The sequence below is a fragment of the Chlorocebus sabaeus genome, chromosome 7 (assembly GCF_047675955.1).
Source record: "Chlorocebus sabaeus isolate Y175 chromosome 7, mChlSab1.0.hap1, whole genome shotgun sequence".
NCBI classification, from domain to species: Eukaryota; Metazoa; Chordata; class Mammalia; order Primates; family Cercopithecidae; genus Chlorocebus; species Chlorocebus sabaeus.
Window position 1 is genome coordinate 57,745,745 of NC_132910.1, and position 23,186 is coordinate 57,768,930.

Here is a 23,186-nt window from a genome sequence, read left to right on the forward strand (position 1 = left end):
TCCTTGTTGGTTTAAGTTGTTTTTAGACTCTAGATAGTAGACCTTTGTCAAATAAATAGTTTGCAAATATTTTCTCCCATTCTGTAGGTTGTCTGTTTACTCTGTTGACAGTTTCTTTTGCTGTGCAGAAGCTTAAAGAACTTAATTAGGTCCCATTTGTCAATTTTTGTTTTTGTTGCAATTGCTCCTGAGGACTTAGTCATAAATACTTTCCCAAGGCCCAGGTCCAGAATGGTGTTTCCTCAGTTTTCTTCTAGGATTCTTATTATGGTCTTATATTTAAATGTTTATGCCCTCTCGAGTTAATCTTCATATACGACGAAAGGAAGGGCTTCAGTTTCAATCTTCCGCATACGGCTTGCTAGCTATCCCAGTGCCATTTACTGAATAGGGAATCCCCTCCTCATTGCTTATTTTTGTCAACTTTGTTGAAGATTAGATAGCTGTAGATGTGTGGCCTTAATTCTGGACTCTCTAGCCCATTCCATTGATCTATGTGTCTGTTTTTGTACCAGTATCATGCTGTTTTCTTTACTGTATCCTTGTAGTAGAGTTTGAAATTAGGTAGTGTGATGTCTCTAGCTTTGTTCTTTTTGCTCAGGATTGCTTTAGTGATTCGGGGTCTTTTTTGGTACCATATACATTTTAGAATATTTTTTTCTAATTCTGTGATAAATGTTGTTGGTAGTTTGATAGGAATAGCACTGAATCTATAAATTGCTTTGGGCAATATGGCCATTTTAACAACATTGATTCTTCTGATCCATGAGCATGGAATGTTTTTCCATTTGTTTGCATCATCTACGATTTCTTTTTTTTTTTTCTTTTCTGAGATGGAGTCTCACTCTGTCGCCCAGGCTGGAGTGCAGTGGCGTGATCTTGGCTCACTGAAACCTCCGCCTCCCAGGTTCAAGCTATTCTCTTGCCTCAGCCTCCTGAGTAGCTGGGATTACAGGCGCACACCACCACGCCCAGCTAATTTTGTATTTTTAGTAGAGATGGGGTTTCACCATGTTGATCATGCTGGTCTCGAACTCCTGACCTTGTGATCTGCCCACCTCAGCCTCCCAAAGTGCTGGGATTACAGGCATGAGCCACTGTGCCTGGCCATCTATGATTTCTTTAAGCAGTGTTTTGTAGTTGTCATTGTAGAGATCTTTCACCTCCTTTGGGCAGATGTACTCTTAGGTAATGTACTTTTTTTATTGGCTATTGTAAGTGAGATTGCGTTCTTGATTGGGTTCTCACCTTGGACACAGTGTACAGAAGTGCTACTGATTTTTATATATTGATTTTTTAAACCTAAAACTTGGCTAAAGTTTTCATCAAATCTAGGAGCTCTTGAGCAGAGGCTATGGGGATTTCCAGGCACAAAACTATATCATTTGTGAAAAGAGACAGTTTGATTCCTCTTCTTCCTATTCAGATCCCTTTAATTTCTTTATCTTGCCTGATTGTTGTAGCTAGGACTTCCAGTACTATGTGGAATAGGAGTGGTGAGAGTGGGCATACTTGTCTTGTTTCAATTCTCAAGGGGAATATGCATTCAGTTATTGCCCATTCAGCCTCATTCTGGCTGTTGGTTTCTCACAGATGGCTCTTACTATTTCAAGATATATTCTTTTGATGCTTTAAATATCTTTCTTAAATTTAATACATTTTGGTACTTACATTCTTATTGCAATATCTATCAGTAGTATATGTAGGGATATTTTAAACAGTTTCTGACTTTTAAAGGTTTTTGTGGTTAATTACTTTTAATCTACTTCAAAAGTGAAAAATGCTCTATATATTTTGTTTTGCAAACCTAAGGCATATATAAACATTCAATGGTAAAACAAATACAAACCTAATGCCATCATTGGTATCCTGAAACAAAATACTCTTAATAACACTGATCTAAACTATAAGATAACTTTTGGACTGCTCAAAAATTCAGAAAGCGAGAACCCTTTCACAAAACAGAAACCCTTATCAACCATAAAACAAGAAGCTCTGCTATAAAGGCCTTCCTATCAGATTCTTGACAATTTGGGACCAGGTTTAAGATGTATAAGTACTCAGATCTACTCTAAATTTTCAAGATAAGTAGAAATTCTGATCACCTCTGACATTATTTTTCATTACAGTTCTCAATATGTATGAAACATTTCTTTTAAACTTTATAAAGTATTTACATGTTGCAAAATTAGTTGTATGCTTCAAGAGCAACAATTAGGTCAGTGTTATATGAATTATTCTAGCTTCCTAGAATCACGTTGTAATTTCAGAGTCTTCATCAGTCATGCTACTGGCTGCTGTTTTCATGACCATTTATTAGCTTGGAGGTGATAAACTGTAATATCTGTTTTTAAATTTTCCTCTTTTCCATAAAATAATGCAGTATTTCCACCAGAAACAAGACTGACATAACTGGAGGTTTTAAAAATAATTTTTCATAAAGCTTTATTTCAGTAACTATACACCATACCAATATAAACAAATTAACACTTTCTTACTTATCTTTAACTAATTTTAAACTCACAAGACTTTAATATGCCATCTAGATTTTAATGTTTATATGTAATTTTTATGAATAGATGGGGGAGAGAAGGACCACTGCTAAAATCTCCAAATTTAATTTTCATTTTGATTGTCCTTTTGCAATTCCAAGGTATACTTAGAAATAGACACGCAGTGAGCCGAAATCATGCCTGGGCAACAGAGTGAGACTCCATCTCAAAAAAAAAAAAAAAAAAAAAAAGACATGCATGAAGATCATGTAGCTACAAGCAGAAGATGGGAATAATTGATTCTCAGTTTCAGGTAAAGTGACATCAATATTACAGGCTTGACAGTACAAAACTTTCACTGAACAACTGTGTACTACAGTTGCTCTACTGTTTCACAAATCATTTCTCCATCCCATATCTGGCTATAAGACAGGGGGAAAAATGATGGATAACTATTAGGAGCACGTATGTTAAGAATCCTTTGCTTCACTCATGATAGATCACCCTGAAAAAAAATGTAGAGAGATCAGAAAGCTCTGCAAATATTAGTATCAATTATAGTGTTCATATTTTGGTAGCTGATGTTATTTTAAGTACTTTTTTCATTACTTCAAAAATATTGAAAAAATATCTCAACAAATATTATTTTAAAAAATCTTTAATGTGGCCTACAAGATCTTGCATGATCCTTCTTTGTCTACCTCTCCATTCACTTTTCTAGCCACTCCCCTCCACTTTCCTGTTTGCTCTAATGTCCTTCAGTTGTTTGAGACCTTTGAGCATTTTATTCCCTCTGTCTACAAGATTTTCCTCTTTCCACTCCCCACTCCTCAATATCACTTAAATAATTTCAGATATTATCTTAAGTATCATTTACTTAAGAAAAACTCCCTAACTCCCTGTTTTAAACTCCTATTGTTTTCTGCAGTGTTCATCACCATGATAACTATTTAAAAAAGGAGTCGCAAATTAGCAGCCTACTGGCTACAATTAGCTTATATTTGATTAAGTCTTATAGTTTCAAAAATCTAAGCCACTGTTTATAATGGAAAGATTACACATAAATATTACAGTAACCCTATTTAATTTATATTTATCCCTAGATGAGAGTAAAAAAATATTGACTGAAAACCCAGATTGCTTCTCGTTTATATACTTAAAAATCTCTAAAATACTTTAAAAACTTTGGATATAAATGTAGTGTAACTAAATTTACTTGGCAACACTTTTGCTTTATTAAGTACTGAATAATGGAAAAGTTATAGCAGTCAACTGTCCACTCATCTGATGGTGGTATCGAATCACAACACTAATATCTGCTTTCTTTGCTTTGGTTAAGCATTTCATGAAAATATATCTGCTGCTTAGATGAATATGAACATTTGTTTTAGCTAAAACTTCACAATTATACTATACCTCTGACTAAAATAAGTTTTACTTCAAGTGAACTCAAAGCCTTATTGTTTTAAGAGACCAAATAAATCCTCTCAAATTCTATGCTACATAAAATATAAGTGTGAAAATAAATTCAGAGGTCACCAGATTCTTGTCCTACTTCCCCAAATACACTCAGAACACATTCAATCTAAACAGATGAAGAACTTTTAAGTACATAAAAAATTTTCTTATATAGCCAGCTCTCTATATCTGTGGGTTCTGCATCCATGGATTTAACCAATTGCACATTGAATATATTTGGGGAATAAAAATGAATGTCTGTGTCTGTACTGAGCATGACTTTTTTTCTTGTCATATTCCCTAAACAATATAGTATAACAACTATTTACATAGCATTTCTATTGTATTAGGCATTAAAAGTTATTGTGAGATGATCTGAAGTATAAATGTAGATGTGCACAGGTTACATGCAAAGGGACCACAGCATTTGTGGATTACAGTATCTGTGAGGGGTCCTGAAACCAATCCCCCATCGATACTGGGGGATGACTGAACTTGTATTTCACTATGTATCTTGCTATAAAATGAAAATAGAATTATTCATATATACTTTTAACAGATAGAATGCTCATCAGTTAAAAATATCAAATTTGTGCCTACTGTGAACATTTGAACTTATTTATTTGAAGTTTATACTATTACTAATAAATAATATTTTGTTCAGGAATTAGGTGGCAATGTAAATGGGAAGGAAGAAGACATAGATAAGCTAGGCAGCTTTGAAAATATGTGGAAAATGTCATTCCTGTTCATCCAGTTAAGTGCTTTAATAGGACCTATCATTAATGCATTGAGATACTAGGAGCAGGGATGCTGGGACTGAATTGAAGACTTAATAATAGAAGATGAAATATCTTGGGTCTTTGCATGTAGGATAACCTATTTATAAACAAAACAAATTAATTATTTCATGGAAAGATGAATTTTCAGTAAGAGAAATTAAGCAAAGAAACCCAATTGTACCAGCTGACACTACATCAACTAAATAGATTTTATTCCTATTTGAATAGCATGCTCTGAACAAAATGAGTGCTTAATAAGGTTTGACAGATGTTATGATACAGTGAATAGAAGGGATAAAATTACCAGAATTTCATTTTCTAAGGCCTAAAACAAGCAAGGTAACATCTCTTGAATGATCATTAGTAAGAATATTGTGTAAATCCTTTCAGTTTTCAATTAATCGAGAAACTTTATTCTAACCTTGTACCATCTGTAAAGTAAACCCAAAGCAGGCAATTTTAAAGACATATAGCCATAATTTTTCCTATGGAATTAAGATAGAAATATGTCAATTGACCGTAAAATACACAGTTGCATGTGTTTTTTTAATAGACAAGCAGAGTTGCCACTAATCTCCCTATAAAGTATAAAAACAGATGCTTCACCAATGTTTAACAGGAGCATTTATGCATCAAATTAGAAAGGCAATAAATTTGCTTAATTTGAAAATGTACAATCAGCATTCCTAATATATATATATTTAGAACTGGCCAGAAAATGTACTTTAATCATAATCAATCATCCTATGTTTACTTTGGCAAGCTGGAAATGACGATAAATCATCCGCAAAAAATAAACAGTATTCCTAGTTTGTGAAACTAGCTTATTTATTACTGTTCAAAACAAAACAAAAAAAATGGATAACTTGATTTTCATAAAGAATCTACCACAAAAAATATGACCTAAACTATTTATTCATATAAGAAATAACTCACTTTAATTAAAATTTGATAAGTCAGAAAGCTGATGATAATAGCTTCAATTTTGAGGGAAGGGGGAAGAAAAAGTTTTAAATAAATCCAAGGCATTTTTCTTATTATTTTCCCACAAATGATAAAAAATTTCAAAAAAAAAATTTTCTTTTTTAAAGTAAAGTACCAAGTACAGATCAACCATTAAACATAAAAATGAGGTTCGGCAGTAGGTTTCTTATTTTTCTTCAGAGTAATTACCAAAGATATAATCTTAAGGGACCCTCCGTTTGTTTTTTACTTAGTTTTCAGGTAAATCTGATTCTGGGATAATTTTAAGTGAGTTTGTTACCAGCAGTAACTTGGGCCTGCCTGAAAATACGGAGAACAGCAGAAGAGATGCAGTCAATAAAGTATGTGAATTTTTTCACCTAAAAAATTGAAGTTTCCGCAAAAATATAGATTTAGTTACATCCTAGGTGACGACATTAATTTCAACTTTTTAATCATAGCATCAAAGCTTATAGTTATCCATTATTTCTACATTTAAACATTCAACTCCTAGGTTTACAAGTTCCTTATTTGTGAATACTCTATATAGCTTAACATACTCTCCTGCATTGCATGGCATAGAATTTCCCTGGAGTTTGATTTGTCCTCCTAAGAGGGTGGTATTTCCTGTTGTCACACTGTCAAATTGTTAGCAAGCAGCACTAGGAGGGAACAAAGTTTCATGTGAATTGTATCTTTGTATAAACATAGATTCTTAAACACCTTCCCAAGTGGCCTTTCTATACTCTCCATCACTGAAGATAAACAGTCCCTGTCCTAAGCAAAAGAGCAAATATGATATTGCCCCCACTTCCTGGCCTTTTACCCATTTAGTAGCATTACCAAGATGGATGTAAATCACAGTGAGCTGGTATGACCCAGATTTGTATTTACAATGCTGGGTCAGCAGAAGAGACAGTATATGAGAGAATCCAGAGAGGATGATGAGGCCCAAACAGAAGAGGTGCTGAAGGCCTGGATGGTTATTTTTGCGAATGGCTTAAGAATGTGTCATTATTTCATAGTCAAATTTCATTTAATGGTTTCATTTATTTAGATCTATACCTGGTAAATCGGAGAAGAGAAGAATGCACTCATTAAAGCCATTAGCCAAAAGCCGGTCCCGCAACTGCTGAAGAATTGCTACTCCAATACAGAATGGAAAAGAGGAATTCCCAAGTAGTAAGGTATCCCAGAGGTGGAAAATTTTGTGTAGTGGAAATACATCTGTAAAATGATAAAAATATAAATAAATTAAAAAACCAAAATAATAACAATAACAACCTACTTTACTAGTTCTATAATTATTACCTTATGGTGAAAACTATTATTGAAGAGCTAATACTATCAAATTCTTTTAACGAAATGTTTATTTGGCTTTGAAAATTTATAGCCTCTTAAGGCATCTTAAAAAATTGATAATCAGACTGGCCAAACAGAAAATATTTTTAACTCTATTAACCATTCATAATATGTCTTCCCAGAACTTTCCAGTTATATTATTCTCACAGATTTATTTATCTAGATGAACTTTACTGTTGTTTTAGGTACAGTAAAATGACGTATCTATTATATTATCTAAACAACTGTTTTAATAAATTCCCACCAAAAATCCTATGAGCAGCTTTCTATTTTTTGTAACTGCCTTTTTCTTATTAACAATACTACGTATATCTTCCAGGCCAGTGCATAAAGATCTACTTCAAATATTATTACAGTTACCATGTAAACCATATTTTATTTGTAAGGATGTCCACTTTATTAATATTTATATTAATATTTAATAGCAAATTAAAATATTACACATTCACATAATCTGCTTAATTTCTAGAGGAATCCTAGTTTAAAAAATAAAAGTTATTAAAGAATCTCTGAAAATTAAGCCTGATTTGGTTGTAATAGTTGCCCTTATAAGCTTTATGTAAATACTACAGTTGATAATTTTTTTTTCAAAGGGGACAGAGTTTGTACAAATATCATGAAATGTACAATAGGTTTTTATTTTATAGAATTCTCACTTTGATATTCAGGGATCAGAACGATTGAAATTCTTTTCTACCCAACTCTATTATGTTAGAAATACATAAAAAGACTTACTACATCTGCTCAATGTTATTGCAAATATAAAATATGGGGAGGCACTGGCTTGTCCTTGTGCTAATACAATATCAAAAAAACCAGGGGAAGTGATACTTACGAGTAAACATGGTGAGAAACCAAGGAATGGCATAGAGCTATGAGTGGAGAAAGGGGTACAGGGAATGGATAAAGAGGAAATAAAAGAGGTAATTAGAATGATTACCAATAAACTAAATGGTAATGTAAGTTCTATGTTTTGGTCTACTTTATTGGTTAAAATAAAAGAGAATGTAGTGTTAAGTTTATCCTAAAGCTGCCTCCTTAAATGTTTTAAGTTTGGCCTAAAGGTTTTTCCATACAAAGTGAAAGGTAATCTACCTGGATGTGTAAACAACACTGTAGCAAATGCTGAGCTGTAACCAATCTAGCTGTTTCTGTACCTCACTTTTGTTTCTGTAGGTCACTTTTCTTTTTCTGTCCATAAATCTTCCACCATGTGGCTATGCTGGAGTGTCTGAACCTCTTCTGGCTTGGGGGCTGCCAATTTATGAACTGGTCTTTCCTCAAACTCTGTTAAATTTAATTTGTCAAAGGTTTTTCTTTTAACATAGGTAATTACAGTTATTACAAATACTCTATTATATAATGATACTATCCACATTACAAATGTAGATGACTCTTTTGCCAAAGATTATTCACAGAATGTCTTCATTTCACCAAAGGATAGACTCAAGACTGTGGCTAATCCAAACGCAATACTGGGATACTAATTTCAAAGCTATATTTTACTTTTCAGGTTTGTACAGAATATTTCTGAGATTTTAAAGATCCTTGTGTTAGTTAATTGACTGGATCAGGGGATACCTAGGTATCTGGTTAAATGTTATTTGTGTGTGTGTGTGAGAGATGGTGTTTCCAGATGAGATCAGCATTTGAATCAGTGGACTCAGTAAACTGTCCTCCCCAGTGTGGGTAGGTATCATCTAATCAACTGAGAGACTGAACAAAACAAAGGTAGAGGAAGGAGGACTGTGCCTCTTCTTTTCTGCCTCACTGCTTGAACCGGAACATTTCATCTAATCTTCTCTTGCCTTTAGACTGGGATTTGTATCACCAGCCTCCTGGTTCTCAGGCCTTTGGAATCAGAATTACAAAGGCCTCTGGACTTTGAATTATACCACTGGCATTCCTGGGTGTCCAGCTTGCAAACAGCATATTGTGGGATATCTCAGCCTCCATGAATGTGTGAGCCAATTACTCATAATAAATCTCCTTTATCTATACTTATATATCTTCTATTGGTTCTGTTTCTCTAGAGAACCCTAATACAGTCCTCATAAGTATTGAGGTACTCTTAACTGTATTTTTTTTTTAATGTTCACAATGTCTCAATAAAAGGTGTTAAGAAGCATGTGCTTTTTGTTACCACTTTCTCAATTAACAGGATGCTTCATAACAGACTAAAAGTACTAAGAGCTAATATTACCATTATTAATAATAATTTGATGAATTTATTTTCCTAAGTTTACTACCTAGAAATATATACATACACACACAATATAGCTATATATATAGTATAAATGGTTCTATATAAATATATATAGACATATACATTTTCAAATTTTAGAAGGTTTTGGAAGTGACAAATCTTCCTTAATTTATAAAAGTAGAGTAAAAATCTCCTTTGTCAATAGCAAGTATCAAAAATCAACAATAATTTACAAAAAAAAACCTGAAAAAGCACTAATTTTATTTCACTTTGTGACTTAATACAGTCTGCTATTAAAGACTTCTTTACTACCTATAGGGTTAGTTTAAATAAATATTATTTCAGCATCTAGCAATTATGAATTTATGAGTAAAGATGCATATTGTCTGTGCATTTCACTCAATTGAGTATTTATACTATCAAGATGCCAGTCAAGAACTTTGTAAGTATATGGTTTATTAAAATCTAAGTACTACATGTGAAATAAAACCCACTCATCTCCACCATATCACCATTTTTTTATAGGGTGACATTTAGATACATTTTTCTAGGGACAACATAAATGGGAAAAGGAAAAAGTACAAAGGTATATGACTTCACTGTAATGAGTAAGGGTTGTAGAAAACAATAAAATATAAATTGTTCATTTTAATTTAAATTAAAAAGTAAAGTCAGCAAAATTAGCTTCATTGCTATTATTCAACATCTCTTTTAAAGACACAACATCAACATTACCTTCTCCCCTTTTGATGAAAGCTAATTGTCATTAAAAATCTTCTTCAAATTATTTCAGCAACTAGCTAACAGTGCCTTTCTCCCATACTAGTCTTTGTAATTAGCTTCATTAAGATCTATGGAAGAATTCTGCTTCTGACCAAGGTGGCATAACAGGAACCAGATTTACCTCCTGAACTGAAACACCTAAAAGTCAGACCAAACATATAAGACAACAATTTGTACATCTTACATATCAGGCAGAGAGAGTGGTACCTGCGAGAGGAGAAACAAATGAAATGAACCCTAAAATTGTCCAATTTACTGCATGCAAAGTTCCAGGCCACTGACAGGGAGGAAGAACCAGAAAGAGCTTGGTGGTTGTCCTGAGCTGAATATGCAGAGTAGGAAATCTGGAGAGACCAAGGTGGATATAATCTTCAGGAAAGTGTCCTGGAAGATGCTGCCAGAGAGACAGTTGCATAGAAAAAGCTCCAGAAGTCTGCTGAAGGTTCCCCTCAAATCTTTGCTAATTACTGGAGAGTATATATATATGTGTGTGTGTGTGTGTGTGTGTACACACAGAAAACATATATCTGAGTGTGTACATATATATAACAAAGTGGGGCAGAAACCACTTCAAATGATCAGAGGGAAAAAATGCCAAGCTCATAAAATGCCAATAGTTCATTTTCTCACTAACCAGAATGAAAAAACAAACAAACAAACAAACGAAAAACAAAAAACACCCACAACTGTTATAAACAAGGCATTAGGGAGAGTAGTCAGAAGAGTACTGCTTTAGTAATGGAGCAAAATTATGCTCCAAAACCAACCTTCTCTGGCCCCATTTAATCAACCTTAAAAGCAAGCCTTGGAAGGATCAAATTGTTTCAGTGTAACTTAACTGCACCCAACCACACTCATGGTCACCCCCAAACTGCCTCTTTTTTCTACCAACACCATTATTATAGTCACTTACGTAGAAAAATCTTAGGCATAATAGTAAGTCTGATAGATATTATTTTTACAAGGTCTCTTCAATCTTCTGCTTCTGTCCATTCATACTGAACTAATCTTGTTTTGGTTCTCATTCTTTCTTTCATGGACTACTGCAAATGTTTCATAATTGTTCAGTTTCTACCTGGTCCAATATTTCCTTTAGCCAAATTGATTTTTCTAAATACACAACTGTGATGACATCATTCCCCTGCTCCACCACATCAATACGTTTCCACTGCATACCAAATTAAGTACAATTTTGTACTCCTGCATTTAAGGCCCCTGTGAATTAGTGAAAAAGCCAAGGACTTGGAGTCAGAAAATATACATCTGAGTTTTGACTCTGACGATTACTGGATACCAAGTCAGTTAACCTCTGTGAATCCCAGATCTTCATTTTTTGAAACAGGAAAAACTAGTGTCTGTCTTAACTATGTCATAGAGATGGTGTGATGTAGAAATAATATATGTGAAAATGCTTTGGAAACAGTAACAACCTGCAAATTTAAAGTAGTATTATTATTAATATCAGAATAAGAAATGGCATCAGACTAACTTTCTTTGCACCTTCCCACTTGCCTACACATGTTCTACTTCCCTCAAAGGCAGATTTACTATGATCTGAACACACTACTTTCCTAACGATGCATTTTGCATTTTCTTCTTTGAATGCTCTTTCTTGATCATTTCCATCAATCAAAGCTCTATAAGATTTTTCCAAGACTGCCTCAAAAGCCATTTGTTCTGTGAAAACTTTTTGTATATTTTTTATGATACCTATCCCACTATGGTTTGTATCATATATAATATAGTTTTATTATATATAATTATAGTAATCATTTTTATATTATAATTACTTATCACAACATACTGTACTATACTTAATTCTGGGTATATTCATTCACTTTTTCATTCATTCATTCATGCTTGCTTTTGTTCATTTATTCAATATGAAATGCTTTGGGTTATATGCCATGTGCCCCACTCTGGCAGAAGAGTCAGACATATGAACAGATACCTAAAATGCTTTACTATTAAGTGCAACAATACAAGTTCTGGTATAAGGTAATGGCAGCAAAGTTACAGTAGCTTATGGCCTTTCCTATCATATTCTCTGCAGGAGAATGATAGGATTCTTGTGAGTAAATGTTATTTTACTCATTTATTCATTAATTCAATATTTTCTAAGTGCCTAATACATGCCAGATCTGTGTTAGGTGATAGAATATAGCAGTGAACAAAGCATAGTTCCAGGCTGTAGGGAGCTTACAATAAGAGCAGTAGATATTCATTAAATATTCTCTCAACCCACTGCAATCAAGTTCTTGCCTCCAACTCACCACTGAAACTGTTCTTACCTTGGTCATCAATAATTTCTATGTCATTAAATCTAATGTCCAATTCTCAATTGCAATCTTTCTTTACCAATCAGCAGGATTTGACATAGTTGACTATTCTCACTTATTCAGAACACTTTATTCCCTCCACTTGGCTTCCAAAACACTGTACTCACCTAGTTTTGTTCTTATCTTTCTGACTGCTCCTTGTCCATCTCCTTTGTTGGTTCCTCTTCCTCTCTCTGACTCTCTACCTGGAGTCTCCCAGGTTCAGTTCTTAGATATCTTGTCTATTTTTGTCCAAATAATAACTGTATAGTTTGAGGGCCCTCATATTTACAGCTCCATCCCTAAACCTCTCCTACAAATTCTGAAACTGTGTATCCAAATGCCTATTACCTCCACTTGCATGTCTAACAGATATACATATCCTAAAATTAGCTCCTGAGACTTCCTTGAAAATCTATACCTCCAAGTATAGTATTCCAAATCTCAGTTAGAAGCAACTCTACCCTTTCAATTGCTCAGGTACGTGACTCCTCTCTTCCTCACACACTGTGTATTTGTCACCAGTAGTCCTGCTGGCTCTACCTTCAAAATAAATGCAGCATATGAAAACTTCCCACTACTTCCACTGCTAATATCTTGATTCAAGTCAACACTATCTCTTGCCTAGATTATTGGAATAGTCCATGACTAGTTTCGTAGATTCCATTCTTGTCCATCCTTGGATTTCTCTCAGCAAAGCAGCCAGAATGACCTTGTTAAAATGTTTACATGAGACATCACTCCTCTGCTCAAAAGCATCAGTGGCTTTCCACCTCTAACAATAAAAGCCAAAGTCCTAACGATGATCAATAAAACTATGTAATATGGCCCTCTATTACCTATTTGGCCTTATCTTCTTGTTCATTGTGCTCTAGTCACAGTAGTCTGCTTGCTGCTCCTTCACGTCTCTGGTACGCTTCCACATCAGGGCCGTAGCAACTGCTGCTGCTTCTGCTTGGATTGCTCTTTCCCTTACTTTCTTAAAGCATTTATTCATAAGTCAGCTTTTCTGTGAGGTTTTCTTGGCTACCTTATTTCAAAATTCATGGTCAGGCAAGGTGGCTCACTCCTATAATCCCAGCACTTTGGGAGGTCAAAGCGGGAGGACTGTTTGACCCAAGAATTCAAGACCAGCCTGGGCAACATAGGGAGACCTCATATCTACAAAAAATTTAAAAAGTAGATGGCTGTGGTGGCACATGCCTATGGTCCCAGCTACTTGGGAGGCTGAGGAGGATTACTTGAGCCCAGGAGGTTGAGACTGCAATGAGCCATAACCATACCACTGCACTCCAGCATGGGTGACAGAGCAAGACCGTGTCTCAGAAATAAATAAATAACGAAAATTCAATCTCTCCTTTACCTGAGCACATAACATCCATACCTCTGCTTTAGCTTTTTTGTTTTAATTAGAACTCACCACTACCTACCAATATAGTATATTTATCTTCATTATTGTCTATCTACTCTAGAATATGAAGGCAGAGATTTTTGTCTATCTCTTATTTTATTGCTGACATATTATCCATGGCATAGAAAAATGTCTGGCACATAATAGGCACACAAATATTTGTTGAAAGGATCATTCAAATATTTGTTGAAAGAATGAATGAAAAACACAATGAAGACAAATGAAAGTGATTAAGGATCCAAATAGTCGTGAGATTATATACTTTCTTAAGAAGTTTTTCAACAAATATGAAATAATGAGAAAATGAGTTAGTCCTTCCTTGCTTAATATTGGGGAAAAATCCTTCATATTAAATAGCAGGATGTATTTAAAAAATTAAACTTGAGATTTTGTTATATACCTATACTTTGACAATAATTATAAAAAAATTATTTAAAATAAGCAAAACAAAGCTTATTCTAATGATATTTGAAAAGTAATAATTAGTTCAAGTTGAACAAATATCTTTAATATAACATGTAACAGCTCCTAGGTGCTTACCAGAATCAGTTATCTCTTACCAATTAAGGATAATTAAGATTAATAAATAAGTAATGTACTCTGTGAGATGGCAATGCCTATTATTTTTTCTTTCTATGTTTTTCCCTTTTAAAATATTGATATTTTCATCTTAATTGCTCGGGATATTGGCACAGCTTCATAATATAGCCTGATACAAAAAAGACATCAAGATACAATAATTTTGAATACCAGGCAGGTTTTAATTAAAAAGAAAAGCAATTTAATATTAGAGATATTATTAGCTATTTCCTAATTTAATAGAAAGTAAAATCCAATGAAAAGAAATCATACATACTCTTAAGTATTTTCTCCAGATCATGAAATTACGTACAATTCATTTGGTGTAGTGCTATTCTACACAGTCAGCTGAGTAAATACTGCCCCCTAGCAATATCAAGCAAGAGTAGTGATATTTAGCATTTCATGAGATCCTTCCATGTGGTTGGTAATGTCAAATTTAGAACCATCAATAGGAAAAACAAAGGCAGGGGGATAATTTTCTTGATTTTGAAAAGCAGAAAGTTACGTTTTACTACAAAGGGGAGTCCCTTTCTATTGATTTTCTTAATCCACATCCTTTATAAGCATGCTATATTGTCTATCTTAAGTCAGAAGTATTTTCATATTTAAATTATTATACGCCTTCACTGTAATACATATTGACCATGAATTTAATGCTTTTGCAATGATTCTCTATATGTACATTAGGGAAACATACATATAGACATTCCAGAAAAGAATGTGTAAATATCTGCACTTTGTGACCTGATAAAGTTATCTCCTTGAACCTTTAGGATGATTGTGAAGACTAGTTAATGGATCTAGAACACCTGGCATAGGCATTTAGTAGACTTAAATATAGGAGTTACAATGATCACCCAGAATCTTCAGTAATGGAAAAGTATTTTAAGAAGCCAAAGTTCTGAGGTAACCTCATTAAATCATATAACAAAAGACACACAATTTTTTTTTTTTTTTTTTAATAGGAAAGGTATGACCAGAAGGTAAAAAGAATAGACTCCTAGGCACTGTATAACATATTTTATTTATCAGTAAGAATTATTTCATCATTATCAATTAATTATTCTCAACTATGCTTAAAAACACTAATAAGAAAACAGAAGAATGATGGAATCATCTACAAGGATAGTACAGTATTAAATCATCACTATTATGTCATCCTTCATTTTTCTTTTTGTGCTAGCCATAGTATTGCACCATCTTTCAAGAAGATATGAAAGATGTACAGAGACACCATCATTATAGATTTTTTGTTGTTTTTTTACGTTTTCATTGAACACAGCTAAAGATTGAGAATTTTTCATTTTCCACCTTTGTTATTAAGAAGAAAAGAGAAAAACATTTCTTAACAGAGGACAATGTTTTACAATTACTGGACTCATCAGAAGATGAATACAAAAAGATAGCAACAGTTTAACTCAAGTCGAATGGTAAAATTAGTTATATAAGTGATACTGCAAATTGTGAGTGCTCAGATGACAATCTCTTAGGTGAATTTCCTCAAACATAGCTATCAGAGTAAACAATAAATAAGTCTAGAATTCTCATTCAGTCAGTCATTCAAAGTGAAGGGCCTCACCACACGATATTGTGCAACAAGAAACCTGGGCCATTTTACTTTGCTAAAAGGATATATGAAAGTAATATTTGATTTTTTAATGATATTTGTGCACCAAAATTTTTTTGATACAGTTTAAGCAAATAAATGCTATAGGTGTATGTGTTTGCAATGGAATTATAAAGAAATAAATGATATAGAAATAAAAATTAAATTTATTCTAATTTGTGTTCATAAATCTAAAGATGAAAATGTTTTCAAATTATGGAATAAAAGACAGCTGTTCTTCAACAAAGTTATGAGCTCTGTCAATGTTTCATTTTGATGATTGTGTTTTAACCATGCAAGTGCAAGAAGAACCAGAAATCAGCTAGAACCTATGAGAGACAGACATATTTGAAATCTGGAATCGGTATTTACATGATGGATATCCTTCAGGCTCATGTATGACAGCTGAACAGTAAATTCAAAGGACACATACACATATATATTTCACATATATACATATATATTTTCAAAATAAGGAATATATGACATAAAATTTTGGGTTTGTTTTGTTTAAATTCTTACTAAATATTTTAATACAGTTTTTTACTATGCTTTATTCCACTTCTGCAAATTATTCACAAAATGACTTAAACATAGGACAATAATGTAAAAGATCCCTTGGACTCAAAAAGTAAATGGTTAATTTTTTTCCTCTATATACCAAAAATTATATTAGTTACATCTTTTATAGGTCATGAGTTCCCTAAATAAAAAAAGAAACAAATAAAAAATAACTAACTGTATAAACATATCTTTTATTATTTATTCTTAGTTGGCTTACAATATTGAACTAAAGAACTATACACTGAAAATTTACAAGAAAATCAGTTGGATAATTTAATGGTTCTGAGATCTACATTATCATTTTTGGTAAAGGTTAGCTATAATTCCAGAATATATTTCAATTATTTCATTGATTACCACAAAAAACTTTTCAAAAATTTCAAACATAATTTATTCTAATTTACTTTAAGTAAAAGAAAGACTATAAAATATGTTATGTAGCACTTTGTGGGAGATAGAGAAGTGCCTTAAAAATCAAGCAATTAAAAAGACTAAAATTCAGAGTGGCAGAAAATCTCATCAATTCAGACAACTATGCAAGTCTTTATTGTTATTAGTACCATACCTCCTCTGACAGATTATTCATTAACTGATGTAGCAAAATAATATATCCATTATAGCTTGTAATATAATGTTTTTCTAAATATGAATCATATTAATCAAATAAATAATGCAACATGATCAAATTATAATAATATTAATTAAAGAACAATACCCCTTAACAGTTATAGTGTGCCTGGAACTGTGTTGAACAGTTTATATGCATTCTCTAATTTAATCACCATTATGAGGTAGAATTCATTATAATGTACATCAATGGTAAGAGGATTGTAGGTAAAAAACCAAAACTAAAACTAAAAAAAGATTATGTAATTCGCATATGGAATAGCAAGAATTTAGAACCCTGGGCATTTGGCACAAGTGTCTGAGTACTTAACCTCTATACCAGCCTTCTTAAATCTTGGTCACAGGCCTCTGGCGGTCCTTGAGACCTTTCAGGGGTCCACCAATTCAAAGCTATTTTCATAATAATACTAAGATGATTTGCTCTTTTTACTGGATTGATATTTGTGCTAGTGGTGTAAAGCCACTGGTAGATAAAACTGCTGGTATCTTACCACAATTTAAGGCACAGGCACCAAAGTATAATAATGGTCATGTGAAGGAGTAAAAATTATTAAATTTATTAAACATCTCTTTTAAAATTTGTGAAATGAAATGGAAGTAAGTGTAAAGCACTTGTTCTACCTACTGAAGTACAAAGAGGTAAAGCACTTGGGTAATCATCTGTGAGCTAACACTGATGGTTTTTGCAAGAAATACTATGTTTATTTGAAAGAATGACAATGATTTTTTTAAATGTACAAAGTGAAACAGTTACTTTAAGAAAAAATAAGAGCTTTTAGGCAAAGATTAAAATTTTGGAAAGCTAATATCTGCCACTGTGAAATCGGTAGGTTCCCAATACTTAATCACTTTTTGGAAGAGATCTATTGTGATATTAATAACTGTGATTTAAAAAATATTATATAATGAAATGCTTCATAGTTGGAAGATCTGTGTAACTCAGTGAATCAATATTTTTCAAATTACCAATTCATGACACTACAAAATTATGTATGAGTAAAAGAGTCATTTAAATTGCAAGATAGAGTGATGGATTTTAGTATAACACAGTATGAAGAGTTCATCGACATGGCTTTAGAATGTACATAGCAACTAGCTTTAAGAAACAATGAGGTCAGGAGCAGTGTTTCATGCTTGTAATCCCAGCACTTTGGGAGACCAAGCAGGTGGATCACTTGAGGTCAGGAGTTCAAGACCAGCCTGGCCAACATGGTGAAACCCTATCTCTACTAAAAAAAAAAAAAAAAAAAAAAATTAGCCAGGCATGGTGGCAACCACCCGTAATCCCAGTTACTTGGGAGGCTGAGGCAAGAGAATCACTCGAACCCAGGAGGCAGAGGTTGCAGTGAGCTGAGATCACTGCACTTCCAGCCTGGGTGATGGAGTGAGACTTCATGTCCTTTGTAGGGACATGGATGCAGCTGGAAACCATCATTCTCAGCAAACTATTGCAAGAACAGAAAACCAAACACCACATGTTCTCACTCATAGATGGGAATTGAACAATGAGAACACTTGAACACAGGAAGGGGAACAACACACACCGGGGCCTGTTGTGGGGTAGGGGGAGGGGGAGGGATAGTGTTAGGAGATATACCTAATGTAAATGATGAGTTAATGGGTGCAGCACACCAACATGGCACATGTATACATATGTAACAAACCTGCACGTTGTGCACATGTACCCTAGAACTTAAACTATTAAAAAAAAAAAAAAAAAAAAGACACCACTGCTCTGAGACATTTAAGAAACTACCACTATGTGAGAAACTATTTACATGTCTGTGTGAGGTCACATTTTCTTCATATACTTAAACAAGTAAAAAGATTATAAAAATGTAAAAGATTATAAAAAGGTAAAACAATACCACTATTGCATTTTTGGGAAAAACGTAACTATTTCTAAGAAAAATATGTTATTTTGGTTAACATGCAATGAGTTTGTTACTGTTATTTTTAAATGAGTTAATACATAAATATATTTTAAATCTCTATAAATATCAATAGCTATAACCCATACAAACAAAAACTCTTTGAGGTCCTCAGTAATTTTTCAGAATATAAAGGGGTTCTGAGAGCAAAATGTTTTAGAACTGCTGCATTATGCCGTATTTCCTTTCACCTTTTTCTGGATAGCACAGGGAATCATTAGATTAGAAACAGATGTTGGGGGGTAATGGAAATGAAGATTTACTGAATTGGAAAACTTGCTAGATATTTAACTTGTGTGTATAGTTTTTTGGCTAGAAAGTACCAAAATATCATTTTATCATTCCTGATACTATTAATAGCCACTTTGATTTCTAAGATCTGGGCACTTTCTGAAAGGTAATCAAGCTTCACTACGAGAAAGAGACTTTAATAAGCCGTTTGTATTCAAAGGCCTTAATGGATCCAATACCAGTAGAATGGAGTTTGTACTAATGCTGGGGAAACCATAGCAGCTACCAGACAAGAGTACACATCACAGGACTCTTCAGAGAGACTACAACAGGTTAGTAGGACTCTCATTATAAGATATTCTAAATAAGGTGGATATTCCTGGTTTTTCCTGTAATTACATCTTTATAAAATCTGAAAAGCTCATTGTCAGTATTCTCTTTAGACTAAAATCTAAAATTTATTTATGTAACAACATAATGAAGGTAAGGAACAAACGAAGGAACAAATACATAATTATTTCTGAGCGGTTTAAACTCTGCTGAATATAAATTTTGAAAAGATTGTGATAAGCTTTTAAGTAGTATAAGCATCCTTTCAGATTGCAGTTAAATGACAATGGCTTTACGAGCATATCATGGAATTTGTTAGCTTTATCTTTAGCTGTGACAGTAGGTTGAAAAGGCACGTATAGTACTGATAGACTCCTTATCATTTCTCTTAATGGTTACCTGACAACTCTTCATAATTTGCAAGCTGAATACTATTCACAGAATTACAGGAAAACAGTTCCCTTAAGAATGAATCATACTTTCCTGTTCTCATTTTAAATGAGGCCTACTATACTTTTAAAAGCAGAAACACATATCAAGACAAAAATGATAAATATCAGCCTGTCCCCAATTTTATAAAATACACATTATTCACTCTATTTATATGAAAATCACATAACTATCATGAAATGTATAATCTAAGCATCACATCAGTATACAATATTTCTAACTACTCAGGCTTTAGCAGTGCTCAGTATTCAGAGTTCCGTGACCCAGAGCAAAAGGAAAAAAGCCAGAAATCACAATCTCTACTGCAATGGAAGGCTGAATTTCAATGATGAAAGATTAATGAGGGCTTACTTTGATAGGTTTAGTTCTTGAGTAGGAAACTTGGTTTGGTAAATGATTATCAAAGTACCCACTCTTCTCCTTGATAAATCTAGCCTGTACTGTTGTTAGAGGCATAGAAAGTTACCTCAATACTTACTTTAAAGGTAGAACATTAAAGACAATCATTCAGAATTTTTAAAAAATGCTATATACACAACTAATAAAATAGAACTAAAATGTTATTAATAGAGTTAGAAAAATGTTTTAAAAAGTCCTCCATTTCATCATGCCCCTCCCACAAGTACTCACTGTCAATAATGTCTACATTAAAACATTAAATCTGTTCACAAAACTGAATTTAAAAAAGGCCTCATCATTTTTATATTATCCACAGACTGGAAAAACAGCTCAATTAAAAAATACACACAAAGAAATGAAAAAAGTCTTCCTATTAACATTTTAGCTTTCTTTGTGAAAAAACTTTGCCCACTCTCTGTGACAAGAAAAGAGTTGTAGATGGGACCCTTCTTCAGGTTAAGATACATTGTTTCCCCTCATTTCTTTCTGTTTACTCTAAAATTCTTAACAAGTGACAGAACCATTTGCTAGAGGACATTCAGAAATACATGTGAATTAATTACTCAGAAATGAGTGTAGAGGCATTTTTTTTGTAACGATGATGAGAGGACTGCTACTGGCAATGAGTGGTTGGGAGTCAGGGATGCTCAGCATTTGCCATGTGCTGGATATTCCTATCCCACAAAGAATTACTTCTCATCCCATATGACTTACAATTGTCTCTGAAGACTAATCACACTACTATTGATAGTAGCGGGGGCAGAAAAATCCCTAGGCAGATGGGGCAAGTCCCCAGTGTAATCTAATTTAAACCAAAGACAGTTTAACGTATGAAAACCAAGATACAGATCTCATTTAATCTACAGCGTGGATTGAGAACCTCTTCTTCTGTTTGGCACACTTTCCTCTGATTGATCCCTACCATTCACCTATTTTACATACACCTCCCCTTCCGTAATTAGTTTTTTAAACTGTTGTGGCCATCTCTGAGTGGTGCCTTTTTTGTTGTTGTTGTTAGTTTTTCTTGCATACTCACAAACCAAATAGCATATACACTCCCATTCTGAGCACATAAAAGCCCCAGGCTCAGCCACACTCTGGGCTACCCACTTTGGGTGGTGGGAAGACTACCCAACTTCAGGTAAGGGGGCTGTCCAACTCAGGCTTCCTTCTTTGCTGAGAGCTGTTTTGTCACTCAGTAAAACTCTTTGCCTCACTCACCTGCTGGCTGTCACTCACCCTTATTCTTGGACATAGGAAAAGAACTCAGGATCTGCCAAACAGCGAGTGCAAACAAAGCTATAACCCTGTAGCACTACCCTCCTGCTTGCCGAGCAATGGGAGAAGGGACCTCTGGGCACCACACACCTCCATTCGTTGGGCTCATGGTTTCTCTCTTGTAATGTAATCCACTATATATGCAGGTATCATCTGGGTCCTTGATGTTGTCTCCAAAGGATTTGAGAGCAAGAGAAACCAACACAAATATGCTAATGTTCATGCTGCTTGCTGTACTGTTAGTGATAAAGTCCTTGGTCTCTGGCCCAGGAATCTGACATTTTCTACCAGTATCCAGAAAACAGTAACAGGCTAACTTATAAGTTTTCAAGGAGGGTACAATCAAATCTCAGATTTGAAAGGTTCCCTGACTTAATGCCTAAATAAAATGAGCATTCCCTCTAAATAATGCTAAAACATTAGAACATATTTTAACTGATTCCTACCTACTTTTACCTTTCATGTTATTATTTAGGATTTTATTTTCACCTTATTATTAGCCCTTCCTAAAGTGGATTTATACATATTTAGGTCACTTTTTATACAGATTTATAAACCCGTAGTATTTGATGACTGATAATATTTAAAGAGGGTAGAACAGTGTTTGGTACACAGTAAACATTTAATATGTATTCACGTTAATTATGTTTTAACAATATTTTTAGCTCAACATTGTTTCTTACATCATACTCATTCGGAACTCAATTTTCTGATTAAAGTTATTTATCCTTGTGTGTTTCCTTTCTTAATATTATCTCTGTTCATGAATATGTCTAAGGATTTGTATCAGATTGTTTTTATAATTCTACACATTATATTTTAAAGAGATGAAGTGTTGCTATGTTGTTTTGGTCTCAAACTCAAAGCTTCAAGTGATCCTCCTGCCTCAGCCTTTCAAGCACAAGCCACCGCACTTGGTTTCCACACATACTTGTCTACATAATGTTTTCTGTTTCTGTTCAGTGCTGAGCACAATTTAATTAGGTGCCTTCACAAAAATTTTTAGAAAATAATTATTTTTTTTTAGTCTATATTTTAAATACTTAATATTCTTTTTTACTCAAAAATCTAACACCATTACCAACTTGGCAGTCAGCTCCTTGACAGCTTCTTCAACTCTAGCCATAAGATTGGATCTAGTATTATTGTATTATACCTCACATTTACAATGATATTATACTCCAATAGCCTTTTATTTTTATTCTTTAATTTTAAAAATCAGTTTTTATTGATTTTTAAAATCCCTTATATAAGTATTTTTCAAATTTAGGTTTATAAAATCAACTTATTAAATGTACACTTTTCAAAAATAACACAATGCATCATATGTAGGAAGCATAAAACATTGTTTTGTAAAACTTATTTTAGTTGTATACACACATACACATCACCACTCAAATTTTGTGTGCCCCG

The 23,186-nt window shown here is 33.4% G+C and overlaps 1 protein-coding gene across 5 annotated transcripts in view; it reads right to left on the minus strand.

Moving 5' to 3' along the window:
- TBCK (TBC1 domain containing kinase) overlaps positions 1 to 23,186 on the minus strand; it is a 243,705-nt gene that overhangs the window by 118,822 nt on the left and 101,697 nt on the right. For 4 of the 5 annotated variants that reach the window (XM_073017536.1, XM_073017534.1, XM_073017533.1 and 1 more), the window contains 2 exons: positions 7,893 to 7,929; positions 6,761 to 6,922 (listed from right to left, as the gene is read on the minus strand). The exons of the other annotated variant lie outside the window; for it this stretch is intronic. In XM_073017536.1, coding sequence (XP_072873637.1) covers positions 6,761 to 6,922; positions 7,893 to 7,929 — 199 coding nt within the window. The remainder of the gene's footprint in view (positions 1 to 6,760; positions 6,923 to 7,892; positions 7,930 to 23,186) is intronic. 5 annotated transcript variants of the gene reach the window in all.